Source organism: Larus michahellis, chromosome Z, assembly GCF_964199755.1.
Source record: "Larus michahellis chromosome Z, bLarMic1.1, whole genome shotgun sequence".
Lineage (NCBI taxonomy): Eukaryota > Metazoa > Chordata > Aves > Charadriiformes > Laridae > Larus > Larus michahellis.
In genome coordinates, this window is record NC_133930.1 from 46,530,740 (window position 1) to 46,556,364 (window position 25,625).

The following is a 25,625-nucleotide window of genomic DNA, read 5'->3' on the forward strand; positions in this document are numbered from 1 at the left end:
CTTGTATCTATTATCTCACTCACCGAATGTATTTCTAATATATGTCTCAATGAGCTCTGATTTGGAACGTAAAAATGAACTTTAAGCACTGGGCTTACAATTACCTTGATATTAAAGACGTCATTTGAAGGAATTGTATAAATGTGCGTAGTCATAATTCTTAGGATAAACACTTAATTTTATTTCCTACAGGAATGACTACTCATCAATTATTACAAATGTACATCTCCTCTAACATAACTGTCATTCAGGACTTTCAGTGCATCCTCCGACAGCTGCTCTGCTTGCGTGTATTTCAGTCATACTTCTTCTTCTCTTCTTCCATTTTGAAAAAGACATCATTATCACAAAATTGCAAGTGACTTACATAATCTTTACTTGTATTGACTTCTGGCCCATGTTAATTAATCTTCCTAATAGTGTTCACACTATGAAAAGCTTAGATGAAATTGATGACACTTGAACCAACTTTAGTAAAAGTGAAAAGAATTTAGAGTATAATTTAAATCTTTTAACCGTAAATTTTACATCTTCTGTCTGTTTCAGAATGTATAATAGAAAGTAGCTACTAGCTGCATCAAAGTGAAGCTATAACTATGTTACACGCTGTGACCTTACTCAAAGAAAGATTTAGAACAGTGCTTTCTCTGAGGAAAGTAATCTTCTAACAAAAATATTTCTAATATTAGAAAAAGTATTTCTTATACTTCATCTGTAAAAGATAATTTTTGGATTCATCACCATGTCTGCTTAAACCAGAAGAAAAAAACAGCTGATCAAGCATTTGCCATCTATTACTTGTTAATATGCTTTTAAGTGTATGACATCTGAAAATGATATATGATTTAAAACCAAGGAAGCAGGCTAATAATAATTATAAGCTAATATTCAAAGGGGAACACTCATCCAGAATGTGAATATACTTTTGATAAAGTATGGAAAAATTAGAACTTCATTTGCCAATTGCCTGCTAAATACATTTCTTGTGCACTATCCGCTTATCATGATTCCAAACTATGGCTAAAAGATATTTTGAAAAGAATAAATTTTCTTTTTTCATTCTTCAATTTATTAAAAAAAAAAAAGTGAAAAAAAATATTTCAAACCTATCCCACTGCCAGTGCATATTTTCTACACATAAAACCATTTATTCTGGTTTTTGTACAACATACTGCTTCCAGGACACCAAAGGCAATAACTCCTGGTAGGCAATTGTATGTTTCTGTGTAGGACTTCATGTAATTATGACAGATTCATCTGGTACTTTCTCCTCAGAGACTAAATGTGCTAACTTTGGAAGACATTTAGGATGACACTGTGTCCTTTAAAGTTGTTTTGTCAATAGTTTATGTATAAATAGTAGTTACTAAACCAACATATATTGATAAAGGAGCTACAAGAAAAGATATTAAGGATAAATATATATGAAAAGAATTATTTGCATGCCCAGTAGGTGTATGAGCAATAGAACAATATAAAGATATTATACAATGAATAGGCTAACTGAAGGAGCATGAACTGGAAAGGGGCAATGACTGGAAAGAGTCAATAATTTAAGCACAGGAGGAGGAACGGGAAAGTTTATGGAACAGGGAAAACAGAAAATAGGAAAATGGTAGGGATTTTTTTATTATTTAGAAAGAAAAACAAGTTAATATATTACATCCCAATGAATAAATGAATGATCAACCAAACATCTGTCAATGAGGACTGTAAATCTGATAAAATAAAGAATATGTTATACATGTTAAATCTGTATATATATCTATATATGAGCTAAAGAATGGAGTCATTCTTTTTGGTTTATTTACTATTGCATATAAATCCAAATCATGATGCAAACAGTAATTTTTATTTGTGTTCATGCACTTTAAATTTGTAAAATTATTACATTTAGTGGTTCATTGTTTATACTACAAAAGTCACCAATAAGTCCAGAATTTGGGTCATGCTTCACTATTTGGAACTGGAGATGCAAAGATTTCCATAAAGACTCCAAGACAAAGAAGCGGTTTCTTTCTCTCAGCTGTAGGCAGGATATCTACCATCAGGAGCACAGCAGCAAAAATGCTTATTAGTTTAGCCTAGGGCAGCCAAAGACATGTATAAATCATTGTAGGAAGAAAATATTTTTTCTCAAACAATATGGTGCAAAAGATGATACAAACAACAAAAGAGTAATCAAAAGGGTAGGGGTGCAGTTCTCAATAAACTGAACTTGCACTGAATAAGAGACAAATGTTATGGCATTTGTAATACTGTGAATAATGCTGGACTTCTATATACTGAGATTCACAGAGTTACTTATATTTATACACACAAACTTCTTTTTAAAAACCCACATGTACAAACTTACATACAATGGCCATTCAAAAACTGAAAAGAACTGGAATCATTACATGTAAAAATGTATCATCTTCCTTTAAAAATTTAGATAGAACAGCTTTGCATTCATGGAGGAAGAGATGATTCCTATACCACAGTTCTGCGATGAGCATTTTCAGAGGTCCCCACTTACACTATACATTGAAAATCCATGGTAAATCAAAGACAGAAATTGGCATCAATTACATTATGAGCCAATTTGGTGATGTTTTCCACTCATAATCTTGCTTAGATCTCCTGTAATGTGTTTGACTGAAGAATATGCAGATTATCACATTGCATTCTTTTGACCTTATTCTGTTCCTGATTTTGTCTCTTCACTACAAGCAAAAAAAAGCAGAGTGTAATGGAAATGAAGTTCGATTCCAGAGTTGAAAAAACAGCAGTGATACAGTGCCTTGGAAACTGGAAGAAAGTGTCATGAGGTCTGTCAGAGAGGAGAGGAAGGTGAGAAGAAGGTGAGAGAAGGTTGAAAAGTGAGAAAATGGGTCAAAAGGTGTAGGATGAGAGAAAGCTAAACAGAAACATAAAAGAAATAAGAAACATAAACAGAAAAATAAATTGCATTTATTATTTATGCTGCACCCCAAATACAAATCCCTAAAAAGTTATATGGTAAAGTTTCGATTGACGCCAAACTCTGTTTTGTCATATGTCTATCACACTTACTGCCTACTGCAAAGTCAGGATTAACTCAGTAAGGGGTAGATTAGCACAAAGAATGGTGTATGTTCAGCTGTATATTTTCTTAAAACATGATAGACGTAGAAAGATTAGTGAGAATATACATTAAAACCTAATTGAAAGGATCATATTCTAGGCAGATTTTTTCAGCTTTTGGAGGTTTCTCTCCATAAACCTTTATGAAAAATTAGATAAAGAACTAGTATTAATTTTGTCTTTGATCTACAAGGCATTGTGGCTTTCTTCAACATAATAACCTGGATAGTTTTATACCATGTTATCTCTATGAATGGAAAACAGGTCACAGAAATATGTCTGTGTGACTGAATTGGAAATTGGCCATGGTCTTGAAGCAGATCTCTGCCTATACTGTTTTCCCCAAATACAGGAATTTTAGAAGATCTTACAATTCAAAGGCCGGATTTTTTTAGATCAAAAGACAACTTCTGAGGACTACGAATTTAGAGGGGTGGGACAAGTGTTTACAAGCACATCTTTCCCCTGCCTGTTGTGTCATTTCAGTACAGCCTTTCAGCTTGGCCCAAGACAACCATTTCTGCATTTAAACAGACTTTGCACAGATGCCTGTGACTGCACTCTCATTAGTCTACAGCAGAAAACTTGTCCTTCCATTGCCTGTTTGTGTGTCTGCTCCCTCTCTTCTCAAAAGCCTCTGCTGTTCTACAACACCCCTTTTGGCTCATCCTCTGCCTTCTTCACACTGAACTCCAGTAGCATCTTTCTGTCAAGTATTTTGATCTATTTCAGGGAAGGTATACAGTCTTTCCTCCCTGCAGAGGGAGGCACTTCAACTAGTTACTCTGTTTTAGATAGATGCTAATACCACCTATAGCAAGTTACGAGTTCTGACCATAGACTAAAAAAGATTGCTCACTCACTATGATGAATACTATCTAATGTTTCTGGATGGGTAGAATATAGGAAGAAGCAATAACTTGTAAAGAACCTAGCATTTCAAGTGGTGAATGGGACTACATGTCACAGGAGGGGATTTGTGTCTGTAGATTTACTTGAAAAGAATGTAAGATATTTAAAATTTGTAGGAAATGTCAAATACTTTTAACACCAGTTACTTTAATTTTATTTGCAGTGCGTGGAAATCTAATTGCTGTGCTGTGTATACTGCATTTATTCCAGCCTTTTGAATTCTTACAAAAGAAATAGCATGCCATGTTGTAAGCGTTCTGTTCTTTATCATCAAGTTGGTATTGGAAACAAAACATTTGAACAAATAAATAAATGAGTAAATGTTATTTTCTTACCTGTCTATAATGCCACATAAATCTATTTGAAGGTCACTGAAATTGCCAAAAACATTTTGCTGAACTGAGTTCATATCCACTGCTTTATTACCAATGGAAATGAGTCGCATGCATCCTTGAAAGCCACCAAACGAGGTATTACATTGAGAAATGTTTCCACTGCTAGGGCAGCCTGAAAGAAGCATAAGACCTGGAGCTGAAAAAAATATTTTATTGAAAAACTTATATATTCCAAAAGTAGTCTGAAGTTTTATAATCTCCAGGTATTGCAAACTTCATGTGTGGAAAACTTTAGCCAGAAGTTCTTCTGATTAGACATGATGGTGCAACTGTAAAGAAAGACTTCTGTGCAGTCTTACTGTTTTTAAAGCATATGCAAAAGCATCACTAAAAATTTGGGTAAAAGATAACTCAAGCAGCAGTTCCAAAGCAATGAATGGAATAAAGATGTGAACGAATTGACTGACTGATCTTAGTCACAAAAAGTTAAGTTACAATACAATGTGCACATGATTTGGACAAGTTTTAAGTTACAACTGAAGTGAAATAAGACAAAAATTAGTAACTAAGTACAGTGTTTTTAATTTATCAAGCTGTCCAGAAGATTACGGAAAGTACTGAAGAAAATTTCTTGATGTAGGTCATCAATGGCTCACCTAGGAGAGATGATCTGTTGGACCCGCTATTTGTAGACAACAAAAAAATGCTTGAAAATGTGAAGGTCAAGGACAGTCCTGGTTATAGCAAACATGAGGCTGTAGAGTTTATGATCCACACAGAAGAGAGCAAGAAAAAAAGTAGAATTGCAACGCTAGACTTCAGAAGAGCCAGTTTGGTCTGCTCAGGACCTGTTTTGAGGACCCCGTCGGAAACTGCTTTGGAGAGAAAACAGGCTGGATGTTTTCCAACAAAAAGCTGCTCCTTGGAGCATAAGAAAAGTCTACAGCAATTAGTTAAGAAAGTGTGGCAGAAGGCCTGCAAACATAAGCATGGAGCTCCTAAGTGAGTGCAAATACAAAAGGAAAGTACACAAAAGATGGAAGCAGGCACATGTAATTTGGAAGGGAATGCGTGTCTAGGAATGCAGTTAGGAAATCCAGACCTCAGTTAGAATTAAAACTATCAAGGAAGGTCAAGTGCAACAAAAGGTTTCTATGGCTACAACTGTAGCAAAAGGAAGGCTAAGGAGATTATGGGTGGACCACTGCATGGGGCAGGGGACCTCGTGACAAGGGTCTTGGGAAAACTGATTTGTGCAAGGCTTCTTTTCTTCAGGCTTCACTGGTAAAACTAATGCTTAGGCTTCCCGTGTTCTAACAGAGTATGAAGAAAGGAAGCAGTACCCACAGTAAAGGAAGAAAGAGTCCAAGGGGCACCTGAGAGTGCTGCAGGAGCTGGCCAATGTCATTGCAACAATTACCGTTGTTATTGTGAAGCCATTATCATTTTAATCCTCAAAAGGTCTTGGCAATTTGGTGAGCTTCTTGATGACTGGAAAAGGCAGATTTTACACCCTTCTTCAAGAAAGGCAAGAAAGGAGGCACAGGAAACTAGATGTCTGTCAGCCTTACCACAGTCCCTGGCAAGTTCATGGAGCAAATCCTCTTAGAAACCATTCCTAAACATGTGGAGGACAAGAAGATAATTGGGTAACTTTAGCTTCAATACTAAATCATGCCTGACTAAGCTTCTTTGCTGAGGTGATGGGCAATGTGGACAAAGGGAGGGCAGCGAGCATTGCATACCCTGACTTTAGCAAAGCCCCTAACATTTTTCTATAGTCTCCCTATCACGAGATTGATGAGATATGGGTGGGATAAGCAGACAATTGATGATGTAAAGTCAAGCTGATGATCAATGAACAGACAGTCCTTCAGAGATCAGTATGGAGAGCTATGCTGTTTAATGTCTTAATTAATTACCTGGATGATGGGACAGAATGCACTTTCAGCAAGTCTGGAGGCAGGGATCAAATGTTGGAGGGCAGTGCTGAAACTCAGAGGGACCTAGGCAGGCTGGAGAAATAAGCTGAGAGGAATGCCATGAAGTTCAGTAAGAACAAGTTCAAGGCCTTTAATATGAGATGGAACTAGTGCGTGCAACTACCTAAGCTGGATGATAACAGCCTAGATCCACAGAGAAAGGCCAGGGGTCCTGTGGCCAACAGGTGGACCATGGGCCAGGAATGTGCCCTTGCAGCACAGAAGACCAATGACATTCTGGGCTGTATTATCAAAAGCACGGTCAGCAGATCTAGGGAAGTGGTCCTTCCCTCCATGTGGTACTTGTGAGAGAACATCTGGATTGCTGTAGTTCTGGACTCCTCAGTACAAAAAAGGCATCCACATCGTGGAGTGAGTCCAGCAGAGGCCTCCAAGATGGTCAGGGAGATGAATGCACAGAGTTTATGAGGAGAGGCTGAGATAGCTGGGCCTGTTCAGTCTTAAGAGGAGAAGATAAAGCCATCTGATAAGACGATACAGAGAAGATGCATCCAGGCTTTTTCCAGAAGTGCACTGGATGAGAGGCAAAGGACAAAAGTAAAAAAACGGCAAATTCTGAACAGACTTTAGCAATAAGTGTTTTTGTCATAAGGGTAGTTACTATGAGAACAGTTTTCCCAGAGGAGTTATGAGATTTCCTTCCTTGGAGCTGTTCAAGGTTTGGGTGGTCACAACCCTGTATATTCTGATCTCATCAGACTTGTTTAGAACAGAGTGTTGGACTAGACAATGTCTGGGTGTCATACGTAACCTGTGAATATGAATTCTGAAAGTATTTAATATTGTGATTTGTCTATTGTGATACTGATCCTGAAATGCTTTGTTCATTCACTGATTGCCAATTAATTAAACATTGTTAATAATTCAATAAATTGATCCTGATTTGATTTAAACCATGTTCATTGAGCAGTTTTTTCCCAGACACAGATGAACACTGCATGATAAAATATGCCTAAAGGTTTTTTTCCTTTCGTTTTCTTCCAAATGGTAATATTGCTTCTGGAATGATGTGCAAGGGCTGTTCTTTGATTTTAGTCAAGCAATACTGCATTCTGGTTTAAAGACCTTCTTGTTACATGATGTTAGGAAGCAGTGACTTTTAAGACACTTCTCTGTTCCACAGAGCTAATGGGTACTTTCTGAAGTCCTGTAAAACCAGTGCAGAGGTTTACTATACAAGAAAGCACAATGACAGTGGAAACTAGCAAATCTATTCAAAGGAGTGTACAACAACATAAATAGTAAAGATATGTTTTTAAGAAGTATACAGTAGAAAATGAACTAAAACTGAAATTAAATAAGTAAATTCCTTATAATTGTGGGGCAGATATTAAAGATAGGAAGAAATCCTTTAACAATGAAGTTTACCCTATGTACTTATTGCAATATTAAATAATGTCTGTTTGCCTTTATAGTTGCAAGGAGTTATTATTCCAAAAACTGTGAGAGGTAGTATATCCTTGATGACAGCATGACTAGAAATTGTGCTGACATAATGCTAAAGTATTTTCAAGTTTATTACACATTTTCCCAGCTAAGCATACACATTTCTTGCATACTTTGTATTCACTAAAATGAGAAAACTAACACCACATCCCCAGGACACCTCTCCTGGAAGGCTGATATTCATGTTTTAACAACAAGCATATAGAAACATGGTAAATATTCATATAAGCTTTGAAAGAAAGTCAAAATGCATTGTCTGCATTTTGACAGTGGTATATGACATAAAATTTTAATAAACAATTTTCTAAACTCAGAAACCTTCTACTAATTTTCCCCAAGCTTGTATGACGTGCCCACGCTTCTGATTTCAGCTACAAAGCTGAAATCAGAGAAGCTGAGGGGTGGATATGCAGTTCTACTTTCAGTGTTCTTGGAATTAATTTGCCCCCTTTCCCCCCCAAAAGATAAATAGAAATGCCCTTGTACAACTTAATTGGATATGCTGCTTTTTGGAACTGCCCACATGCCTCCTGTGCCATCAACCCTGCAAAGGTGCAAATCACCTAATCAGAGATGTGAGAACCTGAAGCAACATGGGGCAAAAATAACCAACAGTTCTCTGGCTATTTAAGGTCAATATTCCATATCTTTCTCTGATTATCAGCCAGGTCAAAGTACATCTTTAGTAGAGAAGATTAGATGCCATTTGTGAATAGTCACATGGATGATCATGTAGCTGTTCCTATATTTATAATTTGCTGGTGAGCATGAATTTATTTACAATGTGTTGTTTCAAGAGAACTGGTTTATGGACAATGACTTGGACCACACTTATTTAGGGATTTGTATGCGTGTTTCAATTTTCTCAGAAATATGACAATAGTTAATAGAAAGTTCAGTCATGAATTCCTAAGTTACTAAGAGATGAATCGTTAGGCTAGTGTTGAATAATGCATTCAGATGCTGTTTAACATTGTTACTATGAAGTCCATTCCCAACTGATTTAGGCATAACAGCCTGCTCAACTCTACCAGTAAATAAATGTGACTAATGACAAAATCACTTGGTGACAGATAATTGTCAATATTGCTAAGGAAATTAAGGTACCTAAACATAGTTTTTAGGCACAAGCTATTTCCTCCAAATGTAACACAATTGTGTCATTGTGATAAAAAGTAATAAAAAAATTAAAGGTGTGTATCATATAAAGAAGATATTTACACAAGTAAGCATATACTTAAGGTGAAAACTTGAAGTCATCCCAGTAGAAGATTCTCACAAAGAATTGGTTTAGCAACACAGTAAGGGTGCAACAAGAGAGACCTTTCTGTGTCTGTCTGATTGTCAGACAGTCTATATTCAATCATAAGAGCATGATACCAGAAAATGGTGTTCTAAAAAGTGACTGAGCATTTAGGGGGATAATTTATTCTACCCAACATTACGAAATTTTAAGGAAGCACAAACTCAAAAACATCATAGCAGCACCTGAAAATCAGATCCTTTGAGAGATATCCAAGCTAGGCAAAGAAGACTTGAGGCAAGGCAAATAATTGTTACCATTTGATTAGATATGTCAGGAAAAATTGATGTTTAACTGTGGGATATTGCCAGCATAAATAACGTATTTCACCTCCAAAGTAGAAAGCATCTCCTGAATAAATCTGCAGAGGTATGGAGGCATGAGAAGACGACATCACATCATTGTCCACTATTACACTGATACGATTCCTTTTAGCAGAGAAGGATACAGAATGCCACTGGCCATTATTTAATCCAGCACCTGGAAGGAAAATAAAAAGCAAAATGAAGTATAAACATCCATTATTTGTTACACTACCTGAATGTTATAGACTTGAAAGGAGGAGAGACCAGTAGAGCAATCATAGCCCACATAAAAACTCCAAGTGATAATGAAATGGCAAAAAAATTATTAAAGAACACAAATGTCTAATGTGAAGACAGAACCTTTGTCCATTCCCTTGCTTCACATCAGGAAGAGAAAATAAAAGTACTTCAGTGAATAAGCCTTACTGTTGTAATACTTCTAATTATCAGTAATACATTAATTTAATGTAGTGACTATGAAAATTACCCTCCCAATCTAAGGACCTTATCATTAAGATATCATTATGATGACTGATACAGTATTTTACACATAATACACATTTTTACTGCACTATTACAAAGGATGTCTCCATATTTTAAAGTCAAAGATAGTAATTATATTAGAATCCTATAAAATATCAAAATCCTGTAGATGCTAAAAGCTTCAGCAACCACCACGTCAATGTCACAAGATTATTTTTCTTTCAGTTGTCTGTTTTATTGTAAATATCTGGGAAAATTTTCTGAGAGTTTAGCTTCTAACACCAATTTATATTAGCTCAGGCTGTGTAGGTGTAAGATGCCACAAAGCAATAAACCTAAAGCCTTGGTTCTGAAAAGCACTTACATATATATACTTAAATAAATTTTATACATGGCAGTATTTAAGCACATTATTATGTTTAAGAAGTGCTTTATGTCAATCATGTTCTTGAGTGTTCTTCAGAACAGAGATACTTCTTTCAGTGAAGGACAAAAATACAACCTTTGAATTATGTGAAGTCTTTTCTTGACTGCAGAGTGCCTGTGATTTTAGATTTCCCTCTTGAAATTTCACGTATTTATACACTCCTCTCTAGAATGTGTTTTGTATTCTAGAGAGGTAATGCACCAGTCAACTGCTCAGTTCAAAATAAAGGAAAAAAAATAAAAATAGAAAGATGAAACAGTTCAAATAGCTAAATTACATCATAACCTGGATCCATATATTAACTACCACAGTCTGAACACAAGATCAGCATACAACCATGAGATGAATCTTAAAATCATATTATTAATTCAGATAAATTATCATCTAGAAAATAGCTCTAATACTTTTAATATAATATTAGTCTCATATGCCTTTTCTATTATTTGTTTCCATATTTCAGGGACTATATTTATTAGGAATTGCATAACAAGAAACCTTAAATATTTTTGCTTTATCACTATCCTCAGTGGAATTATATAAAAGCTATGGCTAATAGGTCTTTTATTTGTGTTGCACTTTCAGGAACAATTGACCTTTCTAACATAACATCAGAAAGCAAAGGGTTGCAGTTACGCATTTTCTGATACCATTCTTACCATTACTTATTTTGGTTGCAATCTTCTATAAGAAGTGGCTTTTGAGTTTGCTAAGAGGAGCAGTACACTTACAGTCAGAGAAAAAAAATCAGCATTAAAGCTATCACTAATTTTCTGGGTAAATAGGTATATTTTCTATTTCTGTAAAGCTCCAAATCTATCTCAATCTATTTATGGAGATGGATTTTTTACTAAATAAAAATTGGAAAGCAGAATTCCACACAGTATAAAACAGTGTGAATACTATTCCATGTGGCTACCAAAATCACCTGTAGAGGGATAATCTTTGGTAACAAGGCTTTACATAGCCCTACAGGCAGCGTGGATGAAGTGACTAAAGTTTCCTTATATTTTCAAGATGTCCGACTGATGAAGAAGCCCCTTTGTACTGGTGGCAGTTAATATAACTTACAGCAGCATTCAAACTGGTGTATTTTTTGTTAGGGCTGGCATATTATTGAGATGAAAATCAAGAAAATGTGTTAAACTATTTTGCCTCTAGTTGTGTTTTGGCTAAATAATATGATGTGTAACAGGCATTTAGAAAAAACAGAGTAGATAAAGAATTAGAAAAATATTATTGCTGCCTTGCAATATCATAGGCATAAATGAGTCACACTGTATACTGAATACCATGATATTTGAAAGTCATGTCAGTCAGGTGAAGTCCCTGGTGACTGGAAAAAGGGAAACATCGCACACATTTTTAAAAAGGGTGGAAAGGAGGACCCTGGGAACGATTGTGCTGTCAGCCTCACCTCTGTGTCTGGGAAGATCATGGAACAGATCCTCCTAGAAGCTATGCTAAGGCACATGGAAGACAGGGAGGTGATTCGAGACAGCCAGCACGGCTTCACCAGGGGCAAGTCCTGCCTGACCAACCTGGTGGCTTTCTATGATGGAGTGACTGCAACAGTGGACAAGGAAAGAGCAACTGATATCATCTACCTGGACTTCTGCAAAGCCTTTGACACAGTCCCCCACAACACCCTTCTCCCTAAGCTGGAGAGATACAGATTTGATGGGTGGACTGTTCCGTGGATAAGGAACTGGCTGGATGGTCACATCCAGAGGGTAGTGGTCAAAGGCTCGACGTCCAGATGGAGAGGGGTGACAAGTGGTGTCCCTCAGCAATCCGTATTGGGACCAGTGCTCTTCAATATCTTCATCAATGATATAGACAGTGGGATCAAGTGCATGCTCAACAAGTTTGCTGAATGGTGCGGTCAATATGCCAGAGGAACGGGATGTCATCCAGAGGGACCTGGACAAGCTAGAGAGGTGGGCCCAAGCAAACCTTATGAAGTTCAACAAGGCCAAGTGCAAGGTCCTACACTTAGGTCGGGACAATCCTCATTAATACTGGCTGGGGGATGACATGATAGAGAGCAGCCCTGCGGAAAAGGACTTGGGGGTATTCGTGGATGAAAAGCTGGACATGAGCCAACAACGTGCACTTGCAGACCAGAAGGCCAATCGCATCCTGGGCTGCATCAAAAGAACCGTGGGTGATTCTCCCCCTCTACTCTGCTCTCATGAGACCCCACCCGGAGTACTATGTCCAGCTCTGGAACTCTCAGTACAAGAAGGACATGGACCTGTTGGAGAGGGTCCAGAGGAGGGCCACAAAGATGATCAAAGGGCTGGAGTACCTCTCCTCTGAAGACAGGCTGAGAGAGTTGGGGTTGTTCAGCCTGGAGAAGAGAAGGCTCCAGGGAGACCTTAGAGTGGCCTTCCAGTACCTGAAGGGGGCCTACAAGAAAGCTGTGGAGGGGTTGTTTGCAAGGGCATGTAGCAATAGGATGCGGGGCAATGGTTTTAAACTAGAGCAGGGTAGGTTTATATTAGACATTAGGAAGAAGTTCTTTACAATGAGGGTGGTGAGACACTGGCACAGGTTGCCCAGAGTGGTGGTGGAGGCCCCAGGCCTGGAGACATTCAAGGCCAGGCTTGATGAGGCTCTGAGCACTCTGATCTAGTTAAAGATGTCCCTGCTTACTGCAGGGGGGTTGGACTAGGTGACTTTAAAGGTCTCTTCCAACCATTGTATGATTCTATGATTATATATCTCCCCCATTTTTTTAGCCCTATTTTGCAGCAAGAACTCATCAAATATATCAAAAGGTCTTACTAACTTCAAACAAAAATCAACAAAGAAGCACAATCACATAAATCACTTAGGTCTTTTATACAACTGTGAACCTCAGTGATCCTCTTTCATCAAAGAGATAATAGGTATGCTAAAACAAAGATTGTGAATAATGTATTATTTAAAGCACAGAAAATTAAGTCTGAGAAAGTTTTTTTTTCCCAATTCCCAGTAAAATAATTAGTTTTCTTCTATAATTTTTTGTAGAATTATCCTTCAAGAGAAAAAATAATATCCTTCAATAAGAAATAAAGAATATAATACATATAGTCTCTAATCCCATTTGTCATGCTGTATTTTTAAGATTAGCCATTTCAGAAAATAGTTTTTAAAAACGGATTTCCCTACTTACTTATGTCCCCCTTTATAGCCTCCATCCCCAGCTACCAAAAGCTCCATCTTCTTTCACCTCATCTCTAAGATTAAACAAGGAGTTTCTTTATTTGTGGAGGTACTTCAAGTGAGTGATGTTTTCCTCAAACACACCTCTGCAATATGTTATCTTTTCCTTTAGTAATTATAAAAACAGAGAATCCGCAAATCACAGAATAGTTTGGGGATAGAAAGGACCTTTACAGATCATCTAATCCAATCTCCCTGCCATGTGCAGGGACATCTTTTACTGGGTCAGGTTGCTCAAAACCTCATACAACCTGACCTTGAATACTTCCAGGGGCTGGATATCTAAAATTAACCTCTTTCAGTTTAAAACCATTAGGTTTTGTCTTGTCACTACAGATTCTTGTGAAAAATTTGTCTCCGTCTTTCTTATAAACTGCCTTTATATATTGAAAGGCTGCAGTAAGGCCTCTGCAGGGCCTTCTCTTCTCCAGACTGAACAACCCTAACTCTCTTAGCCTTTCTTTATAGGAGAGCTGTTCCAGCCCTCTGATCATGTTTGTGCCCCTCCTGTAGACCTGCTCTAACAGGTTTACGTCTGTCTTTTGCTGGGAAGCCCAGAGCTGGATGCAGTATTCTGCGTGGGATCTCACCAGAGCAGACCTGAGGGGCAGAATCTCCTCCCTTATCTGCTGGCCACGCTTCTTTTGATGCAGCCCAGGATACAATTGGCTTTCTGGGCTGCAAGCACACATTGCCAGCTGATATGCAATTTTTCATCCACCAGTATCGCCAAGTCCTTCTCTGCAGGGCTGCTCTAAAGCCATTCATCCCCTGTATTGATACTGGGGACTGCAAGGATTAGGCATGATCAGAGATACTAAATGATGTCCATCTAGTTCAAGTTAAGACTTCCCAAAGTCCTTTTCATTAAGTCTGGGGACTGAGGAATCTCACTGTGGAAGCACAAGACACTTGTGAGAAAACAGCTCATTCTAGCCCTCAAATTGAGAACCTTGATTAAATTCATAGTTGCTCATGCGAAGCCATGAAGTAGTACACCATATAAATGGTGGAGCACAATGAACTGCTAACATTTCCATTCCATCTGAAAATTATATTGTCTGGTACTCTACTAGGAGTATTAAAAATACTTTACAAGAAACAAGTGAGGAAAAAATAGCAATTAAACTTTTAGTGCATAATAAGGTAGCTATTAAACAAGATATACATTTATTCTCTTTAGTAGTACCTCCATCATTTTAATATCTAAGTACTAAAAAAATGTCTGTGGAAGGTCTTGCAGAACAATGACATCCAACCTTAGGAACACAGGAACACACATATAAAAATACAATGTATATAGCTTATTAGGAGATCAGAGAGAATTAAAAAAAAAAAACAAAAAAAAAAAAAACAAAAAAGACAACAAAACCAAAAAACACCAAGAAAAAATAAAATCTAGTTTAGATAGAGAAAGTAATTTATAGATTAGTCTGAAATATAACCACCAAATGAAATGACTGTTAACATTACTTAATTAAAAGCTGCATAGAAATTAAAAGCCACACAGAAAGACAGGGTCATATGAAGAAATTGAGTAATAAGATCTCAAACATTTATACGTGTTGTAATTCAATTTGGTTTCATCATTCAAACAAATTAACTTTGTGTTAATTTCTTTTTTTAAAATCTATGTTATTTCTTTGTGAATATTTAATAACCAGCTTGCGAAAGAGTCTACAAAGGAAAGATATTAAGCAACCATGCTATAAAAGAAGGATACGGCTTATTATAACTTAATCACTCATGAATTAACATGTCACTCATTTTTATATGGTTGAAGAAATCATTAAAGAACACATGATAATGAATTCAAGAACTGTGCAGAAAGAAATATGCTCTGATTTAATTATCAAATATCATGTGTTTGTGTGAAAGTCAAGTCATATGTCCTTGCCTGTAAGGGAACAAACCTGTCCAGACATCCCTAATTTAATTATTCAATCTCCAAACAGAGACTTGAATTGCATCAGTGAGTGTAACAACAAACACTTCAAAAACTCAAGAAGAAGTTCCCCATATGGTTTTGTTATATAAAGTCTTTCTCAGAAGAGGATAAGATTTTTGCAGCAGTTTCTGTCTTCACAAAGAAAAACACAATTTCTCCTTATTCCTCCAATGTTTAACATAGCATGAGAACATTAAATTCTGTTTCAACATAGAGTGTCAAGATTTATTTTTATGTTTTTCAGCTACTATGTCATGCATTGTATTGCAACTTTGAAACTGAATAAATTGCTCTGTGTGCAAGTCTACAGCTGTTAAAAGTGCCACCACCTTCAGCTGGTCTCTTAAAATGACACTGCATGGAAATAGTTTCCTTAACATACATCACCTAATTGAACTGCAATTGAAATAGCTCCTAAAAAACCAAATTCATCACTATTAACTACATACTGCTGACATTCTTACTAAGGAATTGACATTTTTAAATGGTGAGCCTAGGGAAACCTCTTGTCATTAAAATGGTACTCTTTGCGCATCAGTTATTTTAGATTATAACAAATACCAGGGTTGATCCTATTATCACCCACAGAAACAGGATCAAAGTATTTATGCAAATTTCAGCATTATCTGTGGTCATTACTGACTTACAGTCTTTTCCTGAATTAAAATAATCAACTATTTAGAATTTTAGTCTAACCATTATACACCTGTAGAAACATAATGAACTTCACAGTTATGTTTCGCTTTTTTCTTTTTCTTTTTTTTTTTTCACCTCAAAGGAATTTTCATTTTGTGTCAGGAATTGAATTATAGAATCAATCTAAAAGAAATAGTGTCACAGAACTAAGATTAAGAAGGCCTCATCTTCAAATCCTGTGGCTGTTTCTTTGTTCTGCTTGGTTCTACTTTGCTCTCTTTGTCTGCCTTACACTGCCAAGCACATGATTTGTGAACGCTTTACATAAGTGATTCTAACTTTGTGTTTGTCCCAATTAGAATTTTTTTTTTGTGAAATTTTCTCCCTCTTTTACACTCTTTTAATTCTATGGAGTTTGAAAGAGGTTTGGGGTCGTTAATTTCTAAGATAATTGTTTTATTTTTTATTTTTATTTCAGTAACTGCTTAGTTTACTTGCTGTATTTGTTATTGCTCAAAATAAACTAGAACTAAACAATGTCATGAAGCTTTCTATATTCTGGCTTGAAAACTCCCCTGAAAGATGCTTTTGATTTCATTCCTATCACTCCAGTGGATATATTCTATACAAGATTAAATTATTCACACATTCAAATTTTAACTTATTTTCTAAGTACCAATGCAAAATGCAGTTTTTCTACTTGTTATTCACCTGTTTTTTCAGTTTACACATTACATTACTGGCACTAACTTGGCTTCTTTTTCACTGATAATATTCCTGCTTTATGAATATAAAATATGAAATATATGTTTGTGTACAGTTCAAAATAAATCTAGGATCAACTGATGCTTTGGATATCATCATAGTGTTTTCTGCCAAATTACCCATTGCTTCTGTGTTGTATTCCTCCAGCTAGTGGTCTCTTGTCATCTTCTTTTGTCCATCCAGAAACCAGTCCAATCCCAGCCTCATTTCCCCATCTTCATATATTCTTTGGAATCCCATATACCCACCTAAACTCTCTAGTCCTGTTTTTTCTGTCTGAGAACTCATTCTGGAATGACAATTTAAGCATTCTACAAGAAAGCAGTAAAATTCAATTTGTTTGCACGAAGGAGGCAGCTGTAATGCATGGAGTGTCAGAGTATAGTATAGTTCTGACGAAGGTGCTAGATGAATGTATTCATACTATCACCTGGTGATGTTACTGCTTCTCATAGTTTTTAAAAAAGTCATGGAAGATGGAGAGTTGTTGTCAGCTTTGTCCTGCTCTCACATTTCATGAAAGGAGATTCCTGGCTAGGCAAGCAGTCTTGCTGTTCTCACGTCTAGTGCTAATAGCACTCACAAAAAATGAGGCACCGCTTTGTGAAAGGGGGAGTCCACTTGCTCTCAAACTCAGTGAAAGTGAAAGCTGGGAGCTGCTTCTCAGAATCCCAGCTGGATACTCTCTAACATGACTGTATCTTACTATATTTGCCTCATCCTCTTGTCCTCATGTATTTATTTACCAACAGGGATATGGGTCAGAAGAAGACTAGAGGGCATGCTTTCTGGAAATCTCAGCTCCACCCTGAGGGCTGCCTGGTGGTGTACACTACCAAAAGCAGACGATCTAGTCTCAATTCACTTGTTAACTATGAAAATGACCCTTTAGCACTAAATTATTCAGTCTCCTCAACTTCCCCATTTCTGTTTTTTCTTACTATAAATCTTTTCATTTGTTTTTTGTTTTGTTTTTTTTTTTTTAATTTAGATTCAGACTTGCCACAGCTTACTGGAACACAACCTGATATTGGACATCCACTGTTCAAATTTAATGGACTGCTCTGTAATTAAGACCTCTAGAAAATAAAACCCATAATATTTATAATAATGTATAACTTTATAGGAAAATGAGTTACTTGATGCTTTGTGAACGCACTAACAAATCTTAATGGCTTAGCTTGACAGAGTAAGAAATCAACTGTTTACACTTCACAACTGAAAAAGGTGCTTAGATTTCTCAAATTTCCTAGATTATGCACATGAGCTTTACATACTGTATCTATTTCTGTTACCTGCAGTGATGTCATTCAGTGCTTTTCCTGGTTTATGAAGACTGATTTTAACTTTCCCTTCATTCAGATATAAGAGGAAACCACCTGAAGCCTGGTGTAGTTTACTAGATAATAGAAGTCCCTCCTTGTTCCAGGTGCGAAACTGGAAACTGATGAATATTTCGTCTTGCCCTGATGTGCCTGGAAGTGCCAGGTAACTACCAGAGTTCAGAAATGTAACAGGAACCACACGTGGCTCTAAACATGAGAAGGACATGTTGCCCTAGAAATAAATGAGACAAATATGGTATCAGGAACGTTCAGGGAAAAACAGTAATGAAAGCTTTTGTATGGAAACTACAGATTTTCAACACATTGCTCATAGCATCTAGTATTTGTAATACTGTGTTAGTCTAAAAATCAAGTATGAATACATAACATCATCATCAATTTGAGAGATGTTTACCTAGTTGTTTGACCAGAACAGGCATATCTGCCTAAGCAAAGAATGGCAAGGACCTTTGAGTGAGTGAGGTTAGATCGTAAACCACATGGGAGATTTAATGGTACTTCAGGAGTTAAACAGACTTGCTTTGTTTCTATTTTGGCTCAGCCTCAGGAAGCATTAAGGACTCAACAAATTTCTGAATGGCAGATAAAATGCCACTGAAAGCAAAGTTTGATACAAATATTTACACTGGTCTAAATTCTTGTACACAAAGAAAAATGTTGAGCTTGGATACCGGTTGTTTAAGGTAGTGTTAAACTGGAGAAAAAAACATTTTCCCAGACCAAGGAGTAATCTTTCCAAATCAGTGCAACTGAAGATGTGAACTCACCCCAATATTTGTTTTCACAAATAGTCCGAGAAAATTCCACATATAAACACTTGCTACTTCCAAATATAAAACACACACTTCATTAATCAGAAGGAAATGTGCTTTTAAACCAGCCCATATGGACCAGATCATGAGTTCTGTTAAGGCACCTAGCCTTTATTTCTTGCTTGGGTGCTTCTCAAATCAACAGTTCTTTAAGTGTCTGAATAAACTTCCAGACAAGTTCATTGACAAACTCTGAGCTTAATCTGCATTTGTGGTTGTGCTGAGTGATACAGATAAGAAGACCGGAAATGCAAAAATGCACTTTTTGCATTTGGTGTCCGAGTTAGTTAATACTTTATGACTCTTGACAGTGATACAGTATGCACTTTGATCTAATGACTTGCTGGCACTATAACTAATTTGTTCTGTACAGAAGATTACTAAAAGATTAATGTCTTTAGAATTTAAAGTATATTTAACTCCTGTTCAACACAGAGAGATTTTAAACTTCTGAACATACATAAAAATTTGACTTTATAGTAAAAAGCTAAAAAATAAATTTAAGAAAAATACTCACTGGCCCATGGCATGGCAAGACATTAAAGTTTATCTTTTTCATTTTCTTCAACAAAAATATATAAATAAATAAAACCTCTGTCTTACTAACTCAGCTGTTGAGAAATGAATAGTCAACTGAACTGACCCATAGTGAAAAGGCAAGCATCAGATTAATAAATCTTGTTAAATGCTAAAAGCTTACTATCTGCAGATTCCCCCTCCATATTAGCTGGACAGCTGCCTGATACTGTATCAGACCAGCAAAGTGGCTATTTGACAAGGATTCTATGGTAACATAGATGCTTTCTGATTCATTTACATTATAAAACACCTCCTAAATAGTTTTGAAAGTAGCACAACGGTTTAAATCATTTGGGAAGAAGATGATGCAATTTCCTATGACAATAATTTCACAGTTCCCCTTTCACTAGTCCACACAGAGACTCCTATAACTGCCTTCTCCCCAACATCCATCAGCATCATGGACAGGATATTACAGGATGGTATCAATTTAGCTAATTCTGGAATATTTCAGATGAGGTTCACATGAGAAGAGATGCCTGCCATGCATTTTTTTCTGGAACAGAGAACCGAATTTATTGTTTATATTCTAACTGAAATATAAATCAAAAGATTTGGAGCTTGAAAGAATTTAATATATTGTTAATTATTTTGTACTGATTGTTTCCATCATATCTCCACATTTCATGTTTCTAAGTGAACAAATACTGCAAATTGAGATGGCTTTTGTACAATCAGGAAGAAAACAAAGGGCTTAGTAAAATTTACAGAAAACCTTCTGTAACACAGAAGAAAGCTGGTTTGTTATTGGAACCTTTTCTCTAAATGGTAGGGATTCAGTTAATACAGAATTATTCTATATGTATTATTCTGTAATACACAACAGTGTATTCTATAATACACAACAGTGAGGTATCACACACATGTAAATATTATCTAAAGAGCTGAAGAATAAAATCCATCCTGGATTTTATTTATAAAAATTTATTTATTTTATTATATTTTATTTATAAAAATATTTATAATATAATATAATATTTTATTATATTTTTGTTTATAAATATTTATTTATATACTGGATGAGTCTGTACAGCAGAAAATATAAAACAGCCCAATTAGGTGATTCCTTGTTTTTTCTTTCATTAAACATCATAGATTTTACCAGAACTGTGTGTTAACAAGTCCCATATGAAAATGGCTGTGGTTGTCTACTTTTCTCTATTTTACTTATTTATTATTTCTTAACTATGAATCTCTTACCACAATGTAGATCTGAGATTTATGCCTCCTGGCCAGGTCAATAATGTTCATTCCGTTATAATAAATATTTTCAAAACACCCATGAAAGTTCCTGTGTGACAACATCCCTGATTTTCCAGGCACTGGAATCCCTCCAAAGCTGAGCTTAGAAAGAGAAGAGAAATCAATGTTAAGTGATTTTAATCAATCAATCAATGTTAATCAATCAATCAATGTTAAGTTATTATTAAGTGATTTTCTAAGGAGAGAAGTTGAGAATAGCATAAGAGCAGAAGTCAAAGACTGGACAATAATGAATCTGCTACTTCATGGCTATTTCCTTATATCACTTCTATGTATTAACAGAACAGGCTAACAAAAATTAGGCTATGTCAAGTTATACATATGTGTTAAAATATTCTGAAATGTTGGCTTTTGTCTTTTCTTCTGAGGATGCCTCTTAACAGTTGTTTAGAATAGTCTTATCAGTTTTCCGTGTCCCTTACAGCCACAAAACCGAGGACACTAAGGACAAGTCCCAGTACATGCAGACCATGCTGGACAGTGAGAAAAGGAAGAAAATTCACTAATAACCTCTTTAGGAAATTTGAGCCTGACTTCTCCACTGTGTGCAAATCATAACTACCATAACAGAAGACAAAGTGCAAAAAATTAAATTATTCTAGTGCAGATTCAAAACAAATGAAGGGAGATACTTTTTCCTTCTCAAAATTCTTAGGCTGTGCAGTTCCTTGATGTGATATCATAGGTTTACTTGGGTTCAGAAAGAGATTGGAAGATTCAATAAAATAAAAATCCATTGAGAGCTATTAAATTCAAAGAATATCACTCTGCCTTAATAGGTCCCTGAGGCAGAAACTGAAAGCAGTAGATTATTTTAGAAAAGCATTGCCACAAGCATGCCCTGAGTTATGGACTATGTTTCTTGGGCACCATTGGAAACAGGACGCCAGTTTAAATGAACTTTCGAATTCACTCAGTTCAAAGCTATTCTGGTTGACATTGTAGAAAAGGTCAGCTCAAAATATTTATCTTTTAATTTTGAAATTTCACTTCATATTTAAAATCATTTTATGAAAAAAAAAATTAAATACATCATGGTTCACTGAGTCATTAAATTGAGAATTTTTTATAGCCAGAAATACTCATACTTTTTTTGTAAGTTTTTAGGCTTTTTTCTAGCTTTTGCTTTCCTTCCTACCTTATATTGGTAACACATACTTCAAACTTCAGTATGTGGAAAAGAGGAAAAATTAATTTGCAATACTGGTCGATTTAACAAAATAATTCTATTTGCTAGTCAGTTAACACTGTTGTTCCCTTTCTTTTTTCTCTCCTTTTTCTTTTTTTTTTAAATTGGTATGATCCTGCAAGCCTTGGCATTTTGACTTAGATTCATAAATTTTAAGCAGAATCACAAATTTAATCTTGTGAGTGATAGTTTTGAAATGGGATGATTTAGACACAGAACAGCATGAAATCTTACTTTAAACTGCTTAAAAACACAACTGAGTAGAATAAAGTAATTTAGATCCGTGGGCTCCAGACACTCTGCTCTACCACTCCTTGTCTCATCCAACAAACAGGACAGAGGCAAACATAAAGCAGCCAGTCATCACATTACAACTGTGAAATAGTGCTATTTTTAACCATAGGTGGGAAACAGTCACGGCAAATTACATCTGCTCCTTTTCATGTATCTATCATTTGTATAAGCAAGATCTTTTCATGGTACATTTGCCAGATTTAACAGGAATTTAAGTCTCAATCTAAACATTTCTAAAATGATTTTATGTTGATTTGTGGTAATTTTCATCAAGCCATAAAATAATAACTTTGAGTTGTGGCTCATTCCTTATGTTTACGTACTGTTTACCACATTTGCAGCACTACTGAAACAAAGACATTAAAATACTGAATTCTGAGATGCAAAAGATGGTCTTTTGAAACTTTTGAGCTGCAAGTCTAGTGGAGCATTAGTAATCTAAGAAGATATTTTTTTCTTTGATTCATTCCTTTAGGAGACAGGAAATCCCTAATGTCTGCAGCACTACAAACTTCTTTAAGTTCTGTCTCCTTTGTTTCACTGCATTTACATAGCAAAGTTAATAAATGTAATAAAGGAAAGGTAATTTTCACACCTCATAATCAAGGTCCAAATAACTGAATTCTCCTTTTGCATGAAAATGGTGAGTGTGTTTATCCACTGTAAAGTTTACTTGATCGTTAAAATGTTCAATGAGAACAGAATGCCAGTGTTGATCATCCAAAAGGCTGCCCAGAGTAATATTAAGTTGGGCATTAGAAGGATGAGTTTTAGTATCACCTTGAAAGAAGAAAAATAAAAACTATTAATTCCATATAAAAATATAATTATTCAAATATATACTGATAGTTTATCATACATTAAAATTCATAGAAAAAAATTAAAATAAGTTTTAGACAAATAATACCTAATAACTATTTTAGACATTATGAGATGGTAGCTGTTACCTAAATTAATGAGTAGGGACAGCTTTCCTTTAATTAATTCCATGGTGATGTAGTCTCCATTTTGTCCTTCTCTGTGGAGGAGAATTCCATCACTTTGCATTGTCTTAAACTTCAGAGAAATCACATCTTTCAGTGCACTCATGAGTTTTTGATTAAATGTGTAAATTAGACAACTTTTCCCATCAAAGCCAACCACCTCGGACCCTAGAAGTAAAGAAATGAAAGATAATGTATAATGCTGTGTCTAAAAGAAACAGTTGCGTGTTACTTTAATATGATATGAAGTCTCACCACTAACATCCCTACATTCACCTGTGCCCCATAACGTGCAACTTATTTCTGCTCTTCCTGTTCTTCCCCAAATATTAAGACTGTCCTGTTTTAATGGTGATGCTATCATTAGAAAATAAAGCAAAGTGGGAAGAGATCTGTTTTCTATTCCAATCTAGTACTAATCTCACATGCTGAAAGATCTTCTTTGCCTTGGAGCCATCAAGTACTTTGACCATTTCTGTTCTTACTTATTCTTAGGATGAAAATCTCTATTAATTTATCTGCCGTTAATCATAGAATCATAGAATCCTTATCGTTGGAAAGGACCTTTGAGATCATCGAGTCCAACCATACACACACACACAAAAAACCCTACAATCTCTGCCAGTAGAGCATGCCCTGAAGTGCCAAATCTAGACGTTTCTTAAACACCTCTAGGGATGGTGACTCGACCACCTCCCTGTTCCAGTGCCTGACCACTCTTTCAGTAAAGTAATTCTGCCTAATATCTAATCTAAACCTCCCCTGCCACAACTTCAGACCATCTCCTCTGGTCCTGTCATTATTCACCTGGGAGAAGAGACCAACACCCACCTCTCTACAACCTCCCTTCAGGTAGTTGTAGAGGGCAATGAGGTCTCTCCTCAGCCTCCTCTTCTCCAGACTAAACACGCCCAGCTCCCTCAGCCTCTCCCCATATGACCTGGTCTCCAGACCCCTCACCAACCTGGTAGCTCTCCTCTGGACACGCTCCAGCACTTCAATGTGCTTCTTGTACAGAGGGGCCCAGAACTGAACACAGTACTCGAGGTGAGGCCTCACCAGTTCCGAGTACAGAGGCATGATCACTTCCCTACTGTTGCTAGCCACACTATTTGTGACACAAGCCAGAATGCTGTTGGCCACCTTGGACACCTGGGCACACTGCTGGCTCATGTTAAGCTGGCCGTCCACCAGCACCCCCAGGTCCTTTTCTGCTGGACAGCCTTCTAGCCACTCTTCCCCAAGCCTGTAGCGTTGCATGGGGTTGTTGTGACCAAAATGCAGGATCCAGTACTTGGGTTAATTAATAAAATAAAGAAGAGACAAATCATGTCAATTATATTTAACTGATTTTCAGGGTCTTCATGCACGCTGTAGATTTAAGCCACTATTAAAATCAATCTCGATATCTGTACAGAAGTTCAAAATAATATCATGGCATAATATTCTAGGAAAGAAATAAAAATATTCTAAAATGGAAACCTGTCAGCTGTGAGTAGGGCGTGGTTCTCTGCATCAAATGTTTTTTTTTACTGTCATCATACACAATCATGACTTTAATTAAGCTGAATTACAGTTTTAGAACCGGAATACAGGACTTTGTGTTATCAGTTTTCCTGTATCACAGAATCACAAAAGGGCTGAAGTTACCATGCACCTCTGGCAATCATCCTGTGCAACTTCCACGCTTAAAGCAGGATCAGCACCACCAGGTTTCTTAGGACGATATTCAGTCACATTTTGAGTATTTCCAGGGATAGAGACCACACCTCTCTGGGCACCTCATGCCAGTGTTCAACGATCCTCAAATGAAAAACTGTATTTCAGTTCATGCCCGTTGTCTGTTGTCCTGTCTCTGGACACCACTGAAAAGTTCCTGGCTCTGTTTTCTTTATACCTTTCCATTACGTATTAATACACATGGGTAGGATTCCCCCAGAGCCTTCTACTTTCCAGTCCCAGCTCTCAAAGTCTACTGATATGGCAGACGCTCCAGTCCCTTAATCATACTCATGGCTTTTGGTGGATTTGCTCCTGTATGTCCATGTCTTTCTTGTAGTAGGGATCCTAGAATCAGACCCTGTAGTTCAGACATGTTTCATTACCATGGTTGAGTAGAGGGAAAGGATAACCTTCCTGGACCTGTTGGTAACACTCTTCCTAAAACAGCCCGGGGTGCTGTTGGCCTTTGCTGTTGCAAGGACATGTTGCCAGCTCATAGTCAACCTGGTGTCTACCAGAATCCTCATGTGTTTTTCTTCAAAGCCACCATCAGCCCCCAGTG

The 25,625-nt window shown here is 36.5% G+C and overlaps 1 protein-coding gene across 3 annotated transcripts in view; it reads right to left on the reverse strand.

The window, feature by feature from the left end:
* CNTNAP4 (contactin associated protein family member 4) overlaps positions 1–25,625 on the reverse strand; it is a 249,043-nt gene that overhangs the window by 57,950 nt on the left and 165,468 nt on the right. For all 3 annotated transcript variants that reach the window (XM_074570147.1, XM_074570146.1, XM_074570145.1), the window contains exons 5-10: positions 23,306–23,509; positions 22,954–23,138; positions 20,813–20,956; positions 18,171–18,432; positions 9,435–9,584; positions 4,353–4,524 (exon numbers count right to left, since the gene is read on the reverse strand). In XM_074570147.1, coding sequence (XP_074426248.1) covers positions 4,353–4,524; positions 9,435–9,584; positions 18,171–18,432; positions 20,813–20,956; positions 22,954–23,138; positions 23,306–23,509 — 1,117 coding nt within the window. The remainder of the gene's footprint in view (positions 1–4,352; positions 4,525–9,434; positions 9,585–18,170; positions 18,433–20,812; positions 20,957–22,953; positions 23,139–23,305; positions 23,510–25,625) is intronic.